The sequence below is a fragment of the Vollenhovia emeryi genome, unplaced genomic scaffold (genome assembly GCF_000949405.1).
Source record: "Vollenhovia emeryi isolate VEMERY1.0 unplaced genomic scaffold, V.emery_V1.0 DF939179.1, whole genome shotgun sequence".
Lineage (NCBI taxonomy): Eukaryota > Metazoa > Arthropoda > Insecta > Hymenoptera > Formicidae > Vollenhovia > Vollenhovia emeryi.
In genome coordinates this window covers 949,414-970,693 of record NW_011967187.1, presented here as the reverse complement: position 1 = coordinate 970,693, position 21,280 = coordinate 949,414, and the positions used below count along the sequence as shown (strand labels likewise).

At 38.9% G+C, this 21,280-nt stretch overlaps 3 protein-coding genes across 3 annotated transcripts in view; all 3 read left to right on the top strand.

Moving 5' to 3' along the window:
- The window catches only part of LOC105563282 (inhibin beta chain), a 29,214-nt gene extending 21,087 nt beyond the window's left edge, over window positions 1–8,127 (top strand). The window contains exons 2-5 of the mRNA XM_012014746.1: window positions 4,010–4,252; window positions 4,861–5,089; window positions 5,743–5,920; window positions 6,827–8,127. Of these exons, the coding sequence (XP_011870136.1) occupies window positions 4,010–4,252; window positions 4,861–5,089; window positions 5,743–5,920; window positions 6,827–7,067 (891 nt within the window). The 3' untranslated portion in view covers window positions 7,068–8,127. The remainder of the gene's footprint in view (window positions 1–4,009; window positions 4,253–4,860; window positions 5,090–5,742; window positions 5,921–6,826) is intronic.
- A 7,334-nt stretch (window positions 8,128–15,461) lies between these two features.
- On the top strand, window positions 15,462–17,135 carry LOC105563281. Its single transcript, XM_012014745.1, has 6 exons — window positions 15,462–15,537; window positions 15,748–15,988; window positions 16,366–16,481; window positions 16,756–16,875; window positions 16,992–17,072; window positions 17,119–17,135. The coding sequence occupies exons 1-6, from the start codon at window positions 15,462–15,464 to the stop codon at window positions 17,133–17,135; spliced, it is 651 nt and encodes a 216-aa protein (XP_011870135.1).
- A 1,166-nt stretch (window positions 17,136–18,301) lies between these two features.
- Window positions 18,302–21,280, top strand: part of LOC105563235 — a 6,051-nt gene continuing 3,072 nt past the window's right edge. The window contains exons 1-6 of the mRNA XM_012014645.1: window positions 18,302–18,677; window positions 18,814–19,060; window positions 19,832–19,947; window positions 20,391–20,510; window positions 20,636–20,788; window positions 20,874–20,936. Of these exons, the coding sequence (XP_011870035.1) occupies window positions 18,602–18,677; window positions 18,814–19,060; window positions 19,832–19,947; window positions 20,391–20,510; window positions 20,636–20,788; window positions 20,874–20,936 (775 nt within the window). The 5' untranslated portion in view covers window positions 18,302–18,601. The remainder of the gene's footprint in view (window positions 18,678–18,813; window positions 19,061–19,831; window positions 19,948–20,390; window positions 20,511–20,635; window positions 20,789–20,873; window positions 20,937–21,280) is intronic.

Sequence of the window (21,280 nt, the reverse complement as noted above, 5' to 3'; positions counted from 1 at the left end):
CGTGGAAAATTATGGACCTATTTTGTTGTCATGATCGATTAAATCTACATCGTGCAGTTTATTGCCGCGATCCTTCGGTGTTTTAGAAAGATCGCTTTGTAGCCCCCAAGTTTCTAGCGCATTTTCACATTCCATCCTATTTCCTTTTTATCGCGGGATTATTCTTAGAGCGTTTCTCGGAAAATTTTGCTCATCGAGGACGCGATAGGCACGATATAAGGCCTATAACACTCGAACCTTGGCCATGCTAATAAATTGATTCGCTCGATAGCGTTTACCTCGCCGTTATAATCTGGAAACCGCGCTGTACTCGGTACCATCTTTTACATTTATAACAACACTGCCACTTTTGCCGCTCTCGGCAAAATCCAATTGGACGCGCGAATAATTTTCTTTTCCTAAAATCGTCTTTGACGAAAATCAATTAGGATCTCGATCGAGGTGCAATTGTTTATGAAACTGCAGCTAGAATTTACGAGATAAACGGACGAATAAACATTTTAACCATTAAGGGGAAATCCGGGAAAGTGTCGATTATTGAAGCCGATTCTCTGCCGCTTCGACGTTACGCGCGTACAAAAAAAAAGTGCCGTGCGATTGTCGACCTCTCGTGCGAATTTTATTCGAGAATGAATATTCGTGTCGTAGGAGAAAAAAGTCTCATCGTCTCTGTACGATGAGAGAGGAGAGATCCGGGCGCAGATTCCCGTGGTGGTGTCGCATTGCGGCGCACGGGGGGCAAAAGTACCGACCTCGAAATGTGCGACAGACGACGCACTCGAAACTCGAGCGAGGCCGTTAGAAAATCGAACTACGAAAATGTAGAACACGCGACCCAGAGTGAGAGAGGGAAAGAGAAAAATAGAGAGAGGGAGGGGGGAAGAGTGAGGGCAAGGGAGAGGGAAAAGGGGGGAGAGAGAGAGAGAGAGAGAAAGAGAGAGAAAGAGGGAGAGGGCCCAAAAAGAGAGCCCAATAGAAGAGCGTACGGGAGATCAGAGATACGAGATTCTTTATGCAGAGCGAAAAGTCGAGACAGAGTAAATCATATCGAGATGTCGAGTCTCGAAGAATAAGTGACCGAGTGCCATAAGCGCCCTACCGAAAATTCCCGACATTTTCTGCAAACCGGTTTTAAACATATGCGACGCTCGATCGCTCGTAGACGAGAGGAAGGCGTGGAGGATGAATCTCCTTCTTGAAATGTGACGAACGAGAAATGAATTCACGGTCGCGATTGCTGTAATTTCGCGGGAGAGCACGAGACGCAGAGATGGCAAAACGCAATTCGGTTACCCCGTGAGACTCCGCGACGTTAATGTCTTCCTACCTTAACCCTCGTGCAAAGACGTTACGTCCGCGAATCCGGATGCGATCGGGGAAAAATGAGCGACTTTCGGGACACCCTGTGCGCTGAGAAGGGACGCCAGTTTGGGAAGCCAACGCGTAATTTCGGCGTCTTGTGAGCGATCGTGCTACAAGAGAGTATTCCGCCACTAAAAATCCGTATTACTCTTGTTGTCGATCATGTGCCAAGGACGTGGAGCATTCTGGAGCCGCGTTTTATATCGCGCTTTTTCCTCCATATCCGCATATCCGCCTCAATCTCCTCTCGCTACATCACGAGACAAAAACGTTACCCTGCTCCCTCAGTTGGACGCGTTTAATTCATAATGCGAAACGTTAACAAATATCAAACTGCGCGCAGATGTATTACTGCTACGCAAATGTACTTATAATAATTCCCGAGGCACAGAGAGAGATCATAAATGAAGACGAAGACACTCCACGGTAATGATTTTAATTCATCTTTTTCATAGGATATTATGATGGAACGTTTAAAATTAACGAGGGTAAAAATAAAAGAAAATAATTAAACTATTAAGAATACTCTTAAAAGTCGCCAGCAGTAATTAACAACATCAATGATTTTTATTGACCGTATCTGGCAATTAAAATTCTTATTGCGAAAAATATTACCCCAAGAAAATAATTAAATTTAGTTCAACTTAATTGAATTGAATTGTTTTTCTGCGTATTCTTGAAATTCAATTATTATCCTGCACGGTTATCCGAAAACTTTATCGTTAAAAAAAAATTACATTGCTCTGGTTTGCTCTCGATTCCATCTCCGCAAAGAAGGAAGATCGAGTCGAATATGTTCGGGCGTGGTGCCTTCGCGAAGGACGAGAGCGTTACGAAATTATTCCATTGTGCTCTCCCTGAATTTCGCAAAATCGATTGAAACCTTCCTTATCTTCCCCTCTGGAATCGTCTACGATATTATAACCGACAAACTCACGTTTTGTCTTTTTAAATATCCGATTTACCGTCCGTCAAATGGCTTGATGAAATTAAATTTTCTTACCGCTCTCTGTCATTCTTGGCATTATTCCGTTTCCCCTTGATTCAATTCAACTTTTAGCTCTACTCTCGCAATTGTACATGTCTTTGCAACAGATAATCCATAATCTAAAAAAACATTCTTACATACAACACATAGATATTACTCTAATTGAAATATTCCAAAGGGTTGAAAGATCGAAGAAAGCCCCAGAGTACACGATCCTAGCGCGGCGCATCGCAAGCAGAAAATAATCCTCTGCCGCGAGTCGCAGCGAATCTTCGCGAGGCCTCGTCGAACAGCTATCGTCGCGAATGATCGCGAATTATCAGCGTGGGGCGCCGCGAGTTTTCGCGCGACGTTATCGGTCATTGCGAGTCATTACAATCGCAAGGACGACGAACGGCGATATAATCGCGTGTATATCGGCCGTCGTAGCGCGCGCAGCGACGCGGCTAGTTGACTGCGGAGACGAGGGTGCGGGTGGGTGGTGGCGGCGGCGGTGGCGATAGAGGGTTACAGCGAAGGGGGTGCGCGGTGAAAGGCAGAAGGCAGACGGGCGGCAGACACCCTGTGCTTATCCCTACCCCGACCCACCCCGGTCCGTGACTCACCAAACCGTTAAAGGATGAAGCCGCCCTGCTTTCACTCCACGCGCGCCACACAGACGCAAGCAGGTGTACACACGTACACCCCTCCTCCTCCGCCACGAGGGCGAGGGAGAAAGAGAGATGAGGAACGGCGCTTTCGAGTGAACGAGCGTTGAACGCGGCACGTGTACGTGTGCCGCGCGCTCGCGCGCGCGTGTGTGTATGCGCGTACATAAAGGGTGGCTGCGGGAAGCGCGCAGCTTAATTACAGTGATTAGATTATTTTAGGATCAATTTAGGAGCGGACTTTCTCTTAATTGAAACATCAAGCACCCTGGTTTCTGATATCGCGAGCTGACTGAGAATCAGCCGTTCCCTGGCTCCGTTTTGACGAGGGCAGCTTTCGGGTCGCGATCGAACAACGGAATGTTAACGACATTTGATGGAATAACAATGGAACCCGATAGTCACATTTCTTAGAATTTCAGCTCGCAGCTTGATTATCGAAACATTTAATGTAAACCATTTGAAAAACATGCTAGCCATTGACGAGAAAGACTTTTTCCTCTAAGGAAAATTGATCGTTAAATTTTAGATTGAAGGTTGTAAGACACCCTGTATATGAATCAAGTCCGGCGCGTAATTTCTAGTACATGGCAAAGGGGAAAGAGGAAAAAAACGAAGTCTGGAAAAATCTATCCATGCGGACGCGACATTTTTATCGTGAACACGCCGGAAATTAGCAATTGCACACGTTGCGTTGCACATGGTGTACATAATCGCCGTCTCATTTTCTAATTCTTTCTTTTCACAAATGTTAATTACCTTCCTCTCACTCTTTTCCCGCGATCTATGTTGGTAAAATTTATTTAAAAGGGAATACTCGCGATTTACCGATGTTTCGCATATAAATGGGTAAATTTTCAGTATTTCCGTCAAACTTTATCACGCAATGTGGGGAATATATATTTTATAAAAGCCACGTCTCGAATTAGAACCCCGAGTCCTGCAAATTATGACGGTTTAAATCGACTGTTTAATTGCGCTCACTTTTGTATCTGATCTTCCTAAATTGAAGTATTTATGTTCTGTTGCAGGGCACACGTTGAACGGCCAGCCATTGCTGGAATTCCCGATGTCGAGCGGCGGCGAACCGGCATTGGAACCTCTGAGAATCAAACGGGCCACTCTGTGGGCGAGAGTGGAGCTCAAGCATGCCCATCACTATCAGCATCATCGTCACAGTCAGATAAACCAAAGAAATATCACTCTCTGGGTATTTAGAGTGCACTGCGGTAACACGACGCATCTCCGAGGCAAGGTAATCTATCCCCTAATTTATAACTTCATAAAGATCCTTCTTTCAAAGTATAAAGAAGAAATAAATGAACCCTAGCCCAGCTCTTGCCATTCTGCTCCACCTCATATCAAACACAAATCTGTATGGGTCTAGCTAGTACTCTCATTTTTCTTATTCTCCTTTTACATCAGATTATACCTTGCTTCCATTTTTTTTCAAATATTTGTTCCTCACTCACAAAATATGTGTGCGTAACGAGTCTATATGAGGTGTAACTGTATGCGAGTATCCGCGGTTTAGTGAGTCCGTGGGTTCGCTAAGCCCAAATGACTGTGCGAATGAGAGCCACCCCTGCGAAATTATGCAAATTTTTAATATCGCGTCTCCTCTGGATTCTTTAGTTTCGACTTTAATTAACCGCAGCAATCAATTCGACAAAAATCCACAGAAGGAATTATCTAACAATCGAAATACCTTTCGCAATAGAATTTATTGTTTTGAAACAAATACTATTCTAACGTTTCTGTCTCTTAGGACGCACAAAGCTGTTAGTAATGCAGCCCAACAAAATGATTATTTTACGTTAGAGCAAAGTTTCCTTTATCTAAAGCGAGCGTTTCAATCTACAGGAACTCGGGCAACACCTAGAGATGGTGACATCTCTTGTGGTGAACATCGGCCAGCTCGGCTGGCAGAAATTCGACGTGACGAAGGTCGTCAGCAGATGGTACAGTACGAACTACTCGAAAGATAAACTGACGCTGCTCGTCGACTGCAGCGGGTGCGGCTCGCACGTCCACGTATCGACCTTCGACGGGCACTCGCCGCACGTGATCGAGTCGTCCCTGAATCCGAAAGGTAATCCCGGAAGAAAATGTCGGAAAATTCGGCAAATGTTCGCGATAGATTCACCCGTTTAATCCAGGAAATAGCAATTTATGATTCACTATCTTTTAACTCGCGCGATTTTTTATATATTTTGATTTTTGTCAACCGAAAGTCTGTGAAAATTTATTTTTTCGATCCGCAAAACCTGAAATCTGCTTACTGTCTACCTGTTTGCAGAAAAAGTTTGTCAATCTGATCTAAATGCACGTTGATTGGAAAATTCTTATAAATATCATCTTGCAAGCTAGCGCATAAGTTTTTGCTAATTATTCTGACTATACTATAATATTTTTATTATATATTACAACATGCGAGATATTCTCTTCTTAAACGGTTTGCAAGATGAAATTCACGAGTGCTAGCCGAAACTCCAGGCGTTCCAAATGTTTGAAAAGTATAAGAAGTATAAAAATTCCGATGTTAGCCAGCTTTCGATAATTGCGAGATCGATAATTGCGTTATTCAAGAAGATTGAAACATTTCGGTCAGTTCAATCGATCACGTCGTCGAAAGATATGACTGGTCCGGCGTGATCGATCAAGTTTCTACAGTAATTTATAATACAATCGCTACTTTAGTCTCGTATGGAAGCGTGCGGTAATTAGAGCTGCATTTCCTTTCAGGCGATCACGATCCGGACAGACCGTTTCTAGTCGTGCGTACCGATCCAGCGGTCACGAGGCGCGTTAGGAGACGAGCGATCGAGTGCAGCGGCGCGATAAAGGGTCAGTGCTGCAAGCAGAGGTTCTACGTCAGCTTCTCTCAGCTTGGGTGGGACGATTGGATTATTGCTCCTCAGGGGTAAGCAAGCCGGACGGCAGTAAATAAATAATTTCCTGTACGGCCACTCCTGCGTATTTCGAGCAACGATCGAGATATTCGAATATCTAATAATATACTAATGTCAGTGATAATAAATTATCGAGATACCCTAGTAGCACAGTATACAGGGTGTCCTGAAATTCGCGAATCAAAATACCATAGCAAGAAAGTCGTCGAAAAAATAAATTAAAAAGTTATTTACCATTTTTCGTTCCGAGCAGTAGTTTTTTTAGATAAAAAGGTTCAAAATAGGCCAATCATACATTACGGTTGAACGGAAGTTAGTGCATTAACACTATCGACGCGCGACTCACGGACAGGTTTCCGTTCAACTGTAATGTATAATTGGCCTGTTTTGAACCTTTTTATCTAAAAAAACTACTGCTTGGAACGAAAAATGGTAAATAACTTTTTAATTTATTTTTTCGACGACTTTCTTGCTATGGTATTTTGATTCGCGAATTTCAGGACACCCTGTATATATTGGCGCAACATTGGGAAATAAAGTAAATCTAGTATTCCCGATATTGGTCCAATATTGTAAGATGGACGCTTTCTCTTATTTAGCAACATTGGTCTAATATTGTATTAATATTAGGCCAATATTCTTATTACATTGTTAAATATTGGCCAACGCACTTCCAATTTAAATCTAATATTATACAATTATTATCGTGCAATTTTTACATTTGTTCCATGGCTTTACGTTTGGACAATATCGGCCAATGCATTTCTAATATAACCAACATTGGGACCAATGTTTAGCCAATGTACTGTGCTACTAGGGTACATTCCCCCCCAAAGAAAGTGTCCTAGACATTTCTCGAGGCACGTAAACGCGCACGAGCGCCGTTATCGATACGCTAATATGGACTCTCTCGGCAGATACTACGCCAATTACTGTAGAGGAGACTGCGCGGCTGGTCACAGGACGCCGGACACATTTCTCAACTATTACACCCACGTGATCGAGGAATACCGGAAGATGGACCGACTGGCCGGTATGCAACCGTGCTGCGCGCCTCTCAAGTTCTCGCCCATGTCGCTCATCTATTACGGCCCGGACTCGAATATTATCAAGAGAGACCTGCCGAAGATGGTGGTGGACGAGTGCGGTTGTCCTTAAAAGAAAAATGCGACAGGGAGACGAAAGAGCCAGACGTTCGAGAAGAGTCGTCGGGCTCTGCCTTGTAAAAAGAGAGGGGAAATAAGTAATCGCGGAATCGTAACCGCGAGCCCGGACTCGGTCCGAGACAAATCGGTCCAGAAACCGTCCGAATCCCGCGGGATTTCGTCCCGCGTTAGAAACGGGGAAACCGAGCGAGCCGGGAGTCCGACCGAGCGCTGTGCGAACGGCACTCGAGAGCGCGGCGTGCTCGAACAGTAGTCCGCGCGAGGACGGTTTCCTGAAAAGCATCGCCCGAGGGTAAGACGGCACGCAAAGATAGTCAAAGGAACTAGGTAATTTTGCTAGATTTACACGCCACATCGACGCGACTGCGTCTCCGAGCGCGATCCGAGCGCGCGTGGTGATAAAATAAAAATTGGCCTTTCTATATATATATATACAGAATATAGAACGGTCGAGTGCGTAGATTAGATCCTACCGGTTGGTAATTTGTAAAAAAAAAAAGAGACAAACGGAGAAGAAAGGGAGACGCGGCGTCTCTCGGTTTCAAAGCGTCGTTTACAATACGCATATAATATATTTATCTATATCTCTCCGGTTTATTTGTACGCGATCGTAAAAGGCAAGGAAGAGATACGCGAGAAAGAAAGAGTTATATACTCAGAGTCGGTATTCTTTACCCAAGAGCTTAGTCTTTCTTTATTAGTTGCGTGACGAGAATGAGAGAAAGAGTGCGCGAGAATGAGAGAGTAATTAAAACGATTGAAAGTAAAAGACGTGACTTTTACGATTATACATATATATATAAGATGTATATATTATATAAATATATATATACATTCTCGGACGCATACATACACACGACGTGATTCAACCGAAATATAGAAATATTCGCGTACGGGCGCGCGCGCGCGCGCGCGTATTAAGTATAAAGACGAGAAAGAAACTGAATCTCTCTAATTGCCTTGTTTTTTATGCAAAACTTATGAAAGTATCGAAAGTAACGGTTTAAAAAGTAATAAAAATGCTATTTAAAAGTCTAAAAATATACATATATATATATATATATTATAAATATATAATACACACGTACGCACGCACGCATACGCCATATACACCGACACACCTATACGCATAAGTACACGTAAATCCAGTATGCCGGAGCCGGGGGTTGGAAACGAGACGGGCGGGGACGAAAGGTACCCACAAAGTTCAAAAGAGGCGGAAGAAAATTTATTATTATTAATTATACCGTTAAGCGTAAGGTTGGCCCCAGAACTGCGATTGGTACGGGGTGCTGCGGGCGTGCGTATATTTCGACGATTTTTACAGACAGGCAACCGACAATTCGATGCTCCGCAAAGCGTTAAAGTATACAGTATTCGGTACGCGCGACTGAAAAGTGAGGCCGCACACTCGTGCTCCTGATATTTCGCACTGTGACAGACAATTTTTGCAGTTCACCTTAATCCGTAACGGGGAAAGGAAAGTACCATTTGTATTACGCCATTTGTATAACGAACTCGCGAACGTCCCTTGAATGGCGTACACCGAAGACACGTGTCTAATTACGAGCTGACGTTTCGAACAGCAAGATCGTCGAGAATTGAAAAACGATTCGGGAGCTGGAAATTTTTTCGGGAGGAGAAAAAGAGAATATATATGCACGAGATAACTGATAATTGCGGCAAAACAATAACGCGACAATAAACGGGGGGGGAAAAAAAAGATGCCTTGAACACGGGACGACAATTTTCGGGTGGCGGCATACGTTTTTTTTTTGTTTGTTCAAAGCAGTTCATTGAACGAAACGAGATGCGTCCGCGTGAGTTATCGTTCCGACGCGACGCGCGCGAACTAAAGGAAGAAAAAAAAAACTTGAAGATATAAATGACATTTTTTTCGTGGGAATGTCACGTTCGACCCACGCAGCCTTACTGGGCCTTATTAAGGTATCGTCGTACTATTACTAAATTATTATCAAAATAATGATAAAGCTTAAGTAACGATAATGAAACAGCGGAGGAACAACAACGGCGAATGTGGTGTGAGAAAGCGACGGGTGTGAACAGCGCGATGACGTATTTATTGTATTTATTCGATCGATGTGAAGTAAATTGCGATGGGCGACGAGCGGTGCGATTAGCGGGATCGTAGAAAGATTCGTGGTGAGGAAGAGAAGGATGCGAGGGGTGCAATACGCCCGTGAAAGGGTTCGAAAAGGTTTCCTCGGTGCGACTTCGACTGATTGTTCTTTTTTTCTTTCTTTCAAATTGCTGGAGCATGGGTAAGGGAGTATGCACGTGCGAGAAAGGATCAGCGAAAAGAAAAGTGTGTATGTGCGTCTGTGTGTGTGTGTTGAGAGGGAAAAATTATAAATACGACTAGAGACATTCCGCCGTTCAGCTGGAAGAAAGAACAACCACTTGCGTCCATGGTACAGTTTACGAATGACATTAAGCAAGCGTATTTCTAGCACTGTTAAGGAACATTTCTTCGAATTCCTCTACTTCTTCATCTTCTACTATTATACTACTATTACTTCTTTTTTCTACTTAATTCCTTTTGAAGGAAAAAAAATGCTACAAGTACGTACAAGTCTCGATAAAGAAGAAAAAGCCTTTAACAAGCTCAAGGAGTGCGTTTACGACCATTGTACCGATCGTAATGTATAAAAAGTAAAAAGAGAATAATGATGGTGATGATAAAAATGATACTAATGATAAAAAAAAATAATGACAACAATAATATTAGTAATAACAGTAATAATAATATTAATATTAATAATGATGGAGGTAATATTAATAATAATAACGGCAACAACAATGATAATAATAATAACAATAATATTAATACTATTAATGATTATAATGGTAATATATAATATTACTATACAAATATTACCAATAATAACAAAATAACAACCGCAACAACAATAACAGTACTAATAATAATACTTATTAATAATTAACAGTTAATGCATAACAAAAATAATAATAAGAAGAACAATAATATATTCATAATGCTAATAATAATAATAATCATAATAGAGTACCGGTAATATAATACTGAAGATATTGATAATATTCATATTAATAATACTTTAATGACACAAAAGGTAATATTAATAATAATAATAATGCATAAGGAAAACGGAGCGCAGGCATCAAGGCTGAGCCGACGAAAGTCTACCCTCCTTAATTTAAGAACGAACTCCAAAGGAAGTGAGAGGTATTCGACGCTTTGAATCACTATTGTGATCGTTTGAGACGCTGATCTCGTCGACCGATCTGATGGGCGACAATACGTCACCTTCGCGACCCAGTGTGGATAAATTTAAAAACACGAGAAAACGCAATGAAAACGAAACGGCAGAAAAATCAAATTCATAATTCCTCTCGTATTATCGTTCCTGACTTTATATAGAATCGCTTACGTGTTACTTGCGCAAGAATAATAAACGAAAAGTCACTATCTCAGTATTCGAGTAGTTTAACCAACTAACTAACTAATTAATTAACTTGAAGAAAACGGAAAAACGGAAAAAAACGTCTTTTTTATCTCTCTCTTCCAATAATTATCCGCTAACTTGGAAGGTGCGATGGTCGCCGCTCTGGATGCGTGCGACGCCGCGGGGAAAAAATAAACATACACGACGCGATTGACAACTCTATTGCACTGACTTCCGCGAGAAGGGAAAGAAATTTTGAGGTGTTGAGCTTCGAGAAGACGCGACCTGTGCGACACTGCGTCCGCTTTAGCGAAACGAGACTTCCCACCACGAGGAACGCTGCGCAAATATCAACCAAGTGTCGCGCGCGCGATCATGTACGTCGACTTCGGAAATCCCGATTCCAGGCTGATTGCGAGGAGGACGGGGAGATTCGGATGATGAGCCCCCTCGCAAATCCGATCACGCTCAAACGACGTAGGGAAAAAAAAAATGTTTTACAAGTGTTTGCGAGGAAAGATAATAACGCGCAATTAGCGAATAAATTCGAGCAAGTGCCCTTGCACTTAAATGCCTTTTAGCGAATTCTCGTCTCGGAGCTTTGCGCGCCGAGTCGCGCACTTTTGCGTTTAGCGAGTAGTTATAGTGAGTTTCGGAAAGTACTGACATTTATTAGCGCGCAGGTGTTAGCGTACACGCGTCATGTTCATCTAACGATTTCGTAGTGCAGGTAAAAGTGCCTTATAACGGTCCTCCACGAATACGAAGCGAATTCGTTACGCGAATTTTCTCCGGCCGCTGACCAACGAGCGGATTACTTTGCGAGAGGGTCGTCCGGAATCTGCGCCAAAGCTTCTCTGCGATTGCACAATAGAATAACACGATTATCGCAAGTCTGATCGGTTTCCGAGGTCGACCGGGAAAAAAAGAGAAACGATTTCGCGTGACGGTTAGAGGCGATTTTGAGTACTGGGCGAAATGCAAAAGTCGATGGAAAACGATTGCGCGTGCGTATGTGTATGCGTGTTTGTGTGCGTGTGTGTGTGAAACAAAAGAACAGAGAGAGAGAGAGCGAGAGAGAGAGAGATAGATAGTGAGGGTAAAGGAAAGAGAATGCGAGAGAAGTTTATTGTCCTGCAATATAAATCGAAAAGACGCAGTTGGAAATTCTACACTGTAATATATTACTCCGATATTACTACACAAGCATAACAATTTAAAGTAATCCTTGCAGTTGTAAGTTTTGAAAATAAGCTTTGACTTGAAATTTGGAAAATCCAGTAAATCGAAAGCAGATCGCTATTTGCACAAGACTAATAATGTGAAACTAATTATGAATTACGTTATTAGAGGTAGATTTCGAAAGTATGGAGGTATCACAAAAATTACTGTTTAATTACTGTACTCTCGACAATTCAAGCGTGGCTTCAGTTTCGAAGGTCTAATTGGCAAAAATTGGCGTTTAATAAATATGCGGTCAGACTGCTGATTCTCTAAAAGTCGAATACGCGAAACACTTTAATGTATAATATATAACTTAAGTTTACGAATAAAAAGGGAAATAATGGAAGAGGAAGGAGAGGAGCGAGCGAAAGACGGAGCGGAATGTTATCCCGATTAGGATAAACGCGTCGAAAGCGAGTGATACCAAAAGAAAAATCATGTTCTCTCATCCTTTCTTAGTTCTTAGTTTCGGCACGGCGTCAGCCGGGGAGAAAAAAAGAAAGAGAGAAACGAAAATGTGTGTCGGTGATTTTTTCGCGTTCGGCGAAGATTCCTTCTTTCTTCCCGTCGCATTTGCTGCAGGGTCAACGCGTCCGTTGCGAGATATTAATTATATATTTCAAAGATGGATGCAATTCCGAAATAAAAACCCCTTAAATATGTCAGATAGTTGCAAGTTGTTAATTCCCTTTTCAAAAAAAAAAAAAAGGAAAAGATAATTGCCTGATTCCTCTCGAATGTCGTCCTTCTTTTCGATAAGTTTTCACTATCCACTTCTTGTCTTGTTTTATGCGTACTACAGAGAGACTTTCTCCATATTTTACTCTTCCTATACGTTTAAAAGTAAATTTAATGTAGGCGTATTACGTAATTACCGAGAGTCTTGATGGCGAATCTTGAATCACTGACGACAATAAAGATAACTGAAAGAGTTGTTTGCATCTAACCTTTTTATTAATGTTCTTTCTTTAATGTTGCGCTTAACCTCACGGTAATAAATCGTAAATAAATTATCAATCAACATATAATGAATGTAATATAATAAATATAATAGATTCATTATATCTATTAATGTAAGAGATCGTAAGTTGTCTTATAATTCGAGACTAATACCGAATACTTTTATTATAAATATAAAAATGTATCGACAGAAACTTTAATTAAGGCTCGATTATTTTCATCGTCATTTTATTTTTATTAAAAATATGTCAGTATTTCTAGCATTCCCTATGGGCCTATATCTTTCTTGGTGGGAATAAAGTGTTAATATTAAATTCATTTTAAATATCAAATGCTAGTTAATATTAAATGTTATGTATTATATTATTAATTAACATTTGTGACATTCAATTTAAAAAATTATATTTAAAGAATACTCTTAGATAATTGAATTATTCTTTCACAATGTGTAATCCGTTAAATATTACATTTAAATAAATATGCCTTCTTATTATATTGCTAATATGCTGTAAGAATTCTTTTTTATATAAGACATAAAAGTTAATTTAATATTATAAGTATTTTGATACAACCAATGCAAAACAGATCAAGATTTGTTTCTGAGATTTATATAAGAAAACTTTGTATACAACACAAAATGATTTGATGAAAATGTCGCATATCTTCTTCTTTATTTTAACTGCTGTAAGATCATATTGTTGACAGATTATGAACGCAATTAGACTGGAGTCGAATCATCAGAAAAAATAAAATTAATAATGAACACGTGTTCTACTAGCAATAACTAAATTAATTTAAACGTACTGTGTGGCATTAGAACACTTCGTATTCTTAATTTTTGTTTGCACTAAGATGAAATAACAATTGACATCGTCACAAGAAACTTTTTTTAATGCATGCAGTTTATTTTTCATCAAACCTTTCTCACTCACAATCAGTCAAGATAGTAATTCAAACATGTAGCGAGACTTCCATCTTAAAAATGGAGAATAATTCTCTTTTTCAAAATGTTACTTCCCTATTTAATTGACGATTCCACGGAAACTACAAGTTTATTCCAGATCGATAAATCTGCTCCTACGTCAGTAGTGTTTATTCTCATTAACGCGTTTACAACCGCGTTTTCCCTAGCATACAATGAGTGACGCTGACTGGCCTTTGGGATCCGCGATGTAAAACAAGCTGTGTAATTTTACAAAAAGAATTTAGGATATCGCGATCTATCGCGTTAAAAGGAGACCGAGTCTTTATGGTATCACGGATAAACAAAATTCTTACAATTTCCTAAAATTTTCCTTCGAATGCTCGCATAGAACGTTCTGTTTATCTACAAATAAAGTTCCAGCAAGGAAACCATGGCAAGAGACACGTAGTCTACAGATTAAATTCCAACAGAGTAACGTGGCCAATGGACACATAATTCCGGACCCAGATATCACAAACTTCTGGAAAAAACCTTCTCCCTTCTACTAAGATAAGTCCCGAATATGAGTCGAGCAGGGGAGGTTCCTGTCATTTTTTCGGGTATATATAGAGGAGCGAAAAGCGTCACAGTTTTCACTCGTAGCTTTTACTCGCAGCAACTGATTCACCGTCATTCTTACGTGTTATCTCCACACTCAGCCGCCTACTAACAGTTACTTATTCTCTTGCGCATAACCAGAACACGGAGTTTTAGTTCCGACATTCAAACGACAGTATTTTTGGGTCAAATACTTAGGCTTTCACGACTATCATGTAACATAAAAGGATACGAATAAAAAGGTAAAACAATATACCGAATCTTCCATATATTAATACTCCCCCCTTCGTGATCTCATCTCTCTCAAAGAATAACCATCACAAGTTCCCTCCTATCAAAACGCGAACATTTCAGATTATCGCCGCGGAATTACGAATCGGGCTATCTTTCCGGCCAAGAATAAAATCTATTATCTCTAGTATTTTTGTCCTTATTTAGTTTTCACACAGTCTAGTTCGATCCCCGGTGAAGCACTTGAATGCTCAAGGGAAAAAAAGACAGCTACGCATTTTAGCGCCCACGATTGGCAATCGAATTATTTGGATTCTTCGTAGCATTCTACTCTGGGAAAAATTGTAACCGTTTTTTTTTGTAGTCAAGCAACTTAACATTTCGGTTAGTGCCTCTTAAGTAAAAATTATCTTTGCGTTACTGAATATCGACAGAACAAATTGACAGAATTGAATAATATTACTTAAAAATCTTGGATATATAGATAGAATAGCTAATTACGATTTTTAGTTACGCGGGGTAAAATTCATAAAAGATTGGAGTTACGCACAATCCAAATAATTCGATTACTAATTGTGGGCCTCAAAATGGGTTGCTGTCTTTGTTTTCCCCGAGTGTGCTGACCGGACATAACTACTCTTGTCAAATCGTGACAATGGAGGAAATGTGACATTGCGAAAATCGTGACAATAAAGAATTTATATGTAGCTTAATCAACTCTATATGTAAATATAGATTAGTTGAGATTTTTTAACTACAAATTTAACTTAGAAACGGAAAGATCGAGATATCTTTCAAATATCTTTACATTGGTTTAACGTTTACAGAACTAAGTATTCGTGGCGTCCTTTGTACTTCTTTTTCCTTACTAACTCGTCTATCAAGCTTACTTTTACATTTATTAGATATATTCTCCCGCATCCCTCTCCAAATCGATCGTTTTATAATGTAAGTAAGGTAAGATGAATATTACAGTCGACAACGCATTTGCGCGTGATCAAACATGGGTGAAACACGCGTTTGTGCTCAAGTGTTCGTCTACGCGGCGTTCGTCATTATCGCCGTGGTTTTGGTAAACCGTAAGAAAAAATCAATATCTCATTTTCTTGTCGCTTCAGTCGTAACGCTTTAATTGTTTTAGAATGTAACGATTCCTTCTGAAATTAGTCAGACATTACATAATATCGACGGATTTGAAACCGTTATACTACATTTTCCATTGTCGGTGCCAATTGCACACGATAACGCATTAGAACGCTAATGCGTTGACATTTTCTCTTTTTGTAAAGACGTTAAAACAAGCTGCCCAGGTCCGTTGAAATATTACGAGGATTTGGGATGCACGCCGGTGTACAAAAATAATAGTCGGTGCGCGACGAGATACGACTGCGATCACGTGTACGCGAGATCCAGATTAAAGTGTTACATCAACGGTCACGATTACGCGATCAACCGCGCGCTTCGGCAGCAAGACGCTAATCATTGTGAAGAGTTATGCGTTTGCAAACGCGGATATGCAAATGACGATATGTAAGTATGACTCCAGTATAAATAATTTCATGTAAATTCGATACGTTAATTAACAGAATTTTAACATACAACAGGATAATTAACGCACATTGTATATACGTATTGTGCGTACTGAAAAGAATGTATTATACAATATATGCAAAAACATTATTAGACCCTAAGCTCCAACCTGACCAAATAATACGTTTCTATATTTCTATATTTCTTGTGTTATTTTAAATAATGATACAAATAACACACACACACACACACAAACGCGCATGCTCGCGCGTGTGATATATGTATTATTCTTATAATCGTCTAAAGATATAAAACTTTTATACCGGTAAATAAAGATAAAATAAAAATTTTGTAAACTGAGCAACTTTTTCGTACAGCCCTGCATTTGATTGCATTGACATTAAATCCCTATGTCCGAAGAAACGCGTAAAACATGGCTGCTATCTAAGTCATGACCTGTCAACATGTTGCGGAGATCCAAAGGAAATTTGTCGTGAGTAACAATTCTTAATTAAAAGTTACATACACATTATTCACTTGACAGTTATTCCTTACGTGGGAATTATCCGCACTAAAGGTATCTCGAAAGTAAATTGTTTTTTTGGAAGAATAATATTTTGTTGTTTGCAAAAATTGGATATAAATAATTCATCACATACGCAATATCTGTGTGTTAAATAATTATAACTGCTCAATATAATTAAATGAAGCAGTGACGAATATACTCATAGTACAAGAGTATAAGCGACACTTCTTATATGTTTTAGCTGGACCTATGAAAGAGAGACATGTGTGTATTGTAGACACTAAAGTCTACATGGATGGTGAATATTTCCCTGCGAAGGAAGATCCTCGGCTCACTTGTGTTTGCAAACCAGGGTACGAAGGTAATGATAATTTCAGTTGTTAGCATGTAATACATTTATACAGCTTTTCACTTGTAATTCTCAAAGTGTTCCGCAAGCGTATCTATTTTAATTATAACTAAAAATTTTCTGTGTAGGCAAGAACGTTCCGCCCTTCTGTGTCAGAGGTAATCATTCAGTCTGCGACAATCCTGCATTCAGTCACAAGAATTATTTTCGTAAAAAGTGTGTTCCAATTTTTAAAAAGATACTGGATCCGGACAGCTGTTTCGTGGACGTGAAATGCCGTAAGTTTGCCGAAACAAAGTACAATACTGCACTTTGTCGCCGTATTATTCGTTTCTTTTATTGCATTTTTTCAGAGGACACAAACGACATGGTTATCCGTGCCGCTGAGAATAAATTGGGTAAAAATTGGTACGATGGTACGCTTCATATTTATTTAAAATTTTATTTTATACTATCATTTGCCAGATACTACGTCTAGAAAAAAGATTTCTGCGTCATACTGAATATTGAAATGATATATTAACTTTGTTACATACAATTTCAACAGCAGTTGTACCAGTCTCTATTATATTGTTTCTATAAGTAATTGTTCGTTATTAAATTTCTACATCACACTAATAACTTTAGAAATTGTAATATTTCGCATATATGTTCTTCAATTGTCTCGTGTTATTCGTTAAATTTTTACTTTAGTTTTACGAATCGCATAGTTTGAGAGAAAAATTTATTCTTTCAAATTCGACTCGATAATCATGTGAATAAAGTATGAGGTTTACTGACGTGAAAACAGACAAGTGTGTTAGAATAATTGACGCATTTATACTTGTATTATTCCACAAAAATGTGATATTTCGTTCGACGTTTCCTTTCTTTTTCAGAGAAAAATATGTGCCTATTTGGTAATCTAACAATGCGGATTGGCGACACGCTGAAGCAATTTCAACCTCCACTCGAATGTGTTAAGTGCACTTGCGAAGTACCACCCGTGCCGACTTGTGAAACTCTAATGAAAAACGGATCTTGTAACATGATATTTAATCCTTATTACAAATATCTGGATTCTTATTTTTTATAAATTCTAGAATATTATAATTACTTTGTCACGTAAAGTGCAAAACTTTGTTAGAAAGTTTCACTTGAATATTTGTAACAACATTATACATATTATAATACTAATTAACGCTTAGACAGAAATCACTTGTTAATTATTAATATCCATTACTCCGTAAATATAGATTGACTAAGATTTCAAAACTACAGATTTTACATGAAAACGCCTGCGCCTGAAAGATCGAGATAACTTTCAACTGCCTTTACATTTGTCTAACGTTCACGAAATAAAATATTCGTAACGTCCTTTGTATTTCTGTTTATTTACTGACTCGTCTCTCATATTAATTTTTACATTTATTTCCCCGTGCTCCCGCAACCCCCTCCAAAACGGTAGTCTCTCTACCTTAAGTAAGGTAAGGTGAATATTAGGGTGCGTATACTACGGCGAACGAACGGCGAACACGAATGTTCGGACGTTCGTATTCGTATTCGAATCCCGTCCACACTACGCACGAACTTTCGACTCGGACCGAAGGCGAATCGAACACTACCGATAGTTCAGTTCGCATTCGCTGTGGTGTACATATCTGTCTAATTCGCTGTTCGTTCGCCGTTCGTTCGCCGTTTGTTCGCCGTAGTGTATACGCACCTTTAGAGTCGACCACACATTTGCGCGTGCTCGGTCATGGGTGAAACACGTGTTTGTGCTAAAGTATACGTTTACGCGACGTTCGCCATCATCGCCGTGGTTTTGATAAATCGTGAGGAAAAACCATTATCTCATTTTCCCATCGCTTTTGTCGTAACGTTTCAACTGTTCTAGAATATAACAATAATGTATTGGACGATAATATATTAGAACGCTAACATTTCCTTGATATTTTCTTTTTTGTAAAGGTGTAACGAGCTGCGCGGGTCCGCTGAAGTATTACGAGGATCTCGGGTGCACTCCGGTGTACAGAAAGGGCGAGGAGAACCCATGCGCGATAAGATATAACTGTAACCATATGTATAGGAGATTTCCGCACAAATGCTACATCAATGGTCGCGAGCACGGGATAGACGAATTTCTTAAACCGATAGATGCAAATGTTTGCGACAACATGTGTACTTGCAAATATCCGCGCGAATATCCTACTGAAATGTAAGTATGGCTCCAATTTAAATAAGTTAAATTATTTCAATATAAGTTGGGTATATCATGTGTGTATCTACTGTAGGAAACAGTATGCGAATGTATATGTTTACTTTGCTATGTTTACGGTCATCGGCAACCCCTTATAGACTTTCTGTACACCACTAAGATAAAATAAACGGAAAAAGAAGATATACATGTAATGTAACGAAAGATTCGTGTTCGTGTGAATCGCGAATTAACGCGGGCAACTAATGGTTTCTAATACAGCTGTCATGACAAAATTTCTACGATATATTTTTTATATTTAAAAATTAGTTTTCAATGTTAAGATCACTCCTTTACAAATGTTATTTTCATGCTATTTGAAGTATAATACCTATAACGGATATGTGTACATAATTCACATATCGTAAGGAATTCGTTTACTTTAATGTAAAATTTTTTGCGCGACTTTTTCTTGTTTTTAATGGTTGCTAGACGGATTTCTGATTATCGACTAATTTTATGTAACTTATTTTGATGCTCTGTAGCTTTTTTAAATTGCTCGTTCAGCAAGAGTCATTGCACAACGCAAAATCTATAGATAGCGCATTGTGATATAACAGTATGTGATGTCAAATAAAGATATTAAATGTTTATCGTATTATATTATTTATAATGTAACAATAAGATGTATAACCACAAGATCTAGTTAAATTATAGAAAATAGAAACTGTTTTTGTAAACTGTTTGTAAACTTTGTAAAATTTTTGTAAACGGTTCAACTTTTTCGTACAGCGCTGCATTTGAATGTATTGATATTAAATCCCTATGTCCGAAGAAACGTGTAATACGTGGCTGTTATTTAATACACGACCCGTCAAAATGTTGCGGAGATCCCAAGGAAATTTGTCGTAAGTAATAATTTTTAATAAAAAATTATATACATTATTTACGACTTTTATAGTAAATTACGTAAAAATTATCCGCTCCGAAAGGTACTCACAAAAGTATATTATTAGTTGTAATATTTATATTATTAGTTATAACAATTATATTTTAATGATATTTTAATATTTATAAAAACTTCATATAAATAATTATTTAAGAAATTACATGTCCATATACACATGCTCGATGTGATTAAATGAAACTGTGACGAGTATCAATTGAGACTCCTAGGTCCGGCTTTTCATTTTCTAGTCAATTGTTATCCAGAGGTTAGTCGACTCTCTGTCTCTTCTCAGATAATAACGTAGAAAAAGACGGAGAGTCGACTAACATCAGGTTAACAGTTAACCAGAACATGTAAAACCGGACCCTAGAAACAAACGTGTAAATAGTTTCTTCTGTTTAGCCGAAACTCCGGAAGACAGAGGTATTTGTATCGTAGATGGTCAAGAATATGAATATGGTGATTATTTCCGCGTGAAAGCAGATCCTAGACTGACTTGCGTCTGCAAACCAGGATATGAAGGTACTGATAATGTTAATTATCAGCATGCAATAAATTATATAGCTTGTCACGTGTAATTCTCAAAGCTTCTTACATAAGTACGTGCAATTATTTCGTTTCTAACTAAAGTGCTGTTTTATATTTAGGTAAAAATGTTCCGCCCTTTTGTCACAGAGCTAATCATTCAGTCTGCGATCATCCTGCATTCAGTCACGAGCCTTATTTTTATCGAAAATGTGCTCCTGTTTTTACGAGTGAGCAAATAAATCCGGACAGATGTTTTGTGCGTGTGAAATGCCGTAAGTTTGCGAGAGCGAATTTAAATGCTGTACACACAGTTTGTCGCCGTCTAATTCGTTCTGTAACACCTATTAAATTTTTCAGAGAAGGCTTTCGATAAGGTTGTCCGTATCAATTTCAATCCATTGGACGAAGAGTGGTATGATGGTACGCTTTACATTTATTTTTTAATGTTCATTTATGTTGTAATTTTATTTGCGAGTAACTAAGTGTGAGAAAAATATTGTTGTGTTATGTATGCATTCAGAACCACCTGTCATACTGAACATAGAAACGCGTTTAGAATAAATATGCCCTTCATTTTACAACGCACGAAGTGGGCACCACAATGTTCGACAAAAGACGATACATACTATCATGTTAGTCTAGATTTAGAATTTTTCATTTAAGATTAAAGTATTCCTTTCTCTATAATAAATATGATTGACGCTATATCGATCCTATTTTATGATACATTCAAGTGTAATAACATTGGATCCAGAAATTTTTTT

What these genes read in the sequence shown, in the direction of transcription:
- LOC105563281 (XM_012014745.1), top strand. Translation starts at nt 15,462, where the DNA reads ATGGGTGAAACACGCGTTTGTGCTCAAGTGTTCGTCTACGCGGCGTTC. An exon ending in GGATATGCAAATGACGATAT is followed by an intron (nt 15,989 to 16,365) that starts GTAAGTATGACT and finishes TTTTTCGTACAG; the next exon opens with CCCTGCATTTGATTGCATTG. An exon ending in AGATCCAAAGGAAATTTGTC is followed by an intron (nt 16,482 to 16,755) that starts GTGAGTAACAAT and finishes TATATGTTTTAG; the next exon opens with CTGGACCTATGAAAGAGAGA.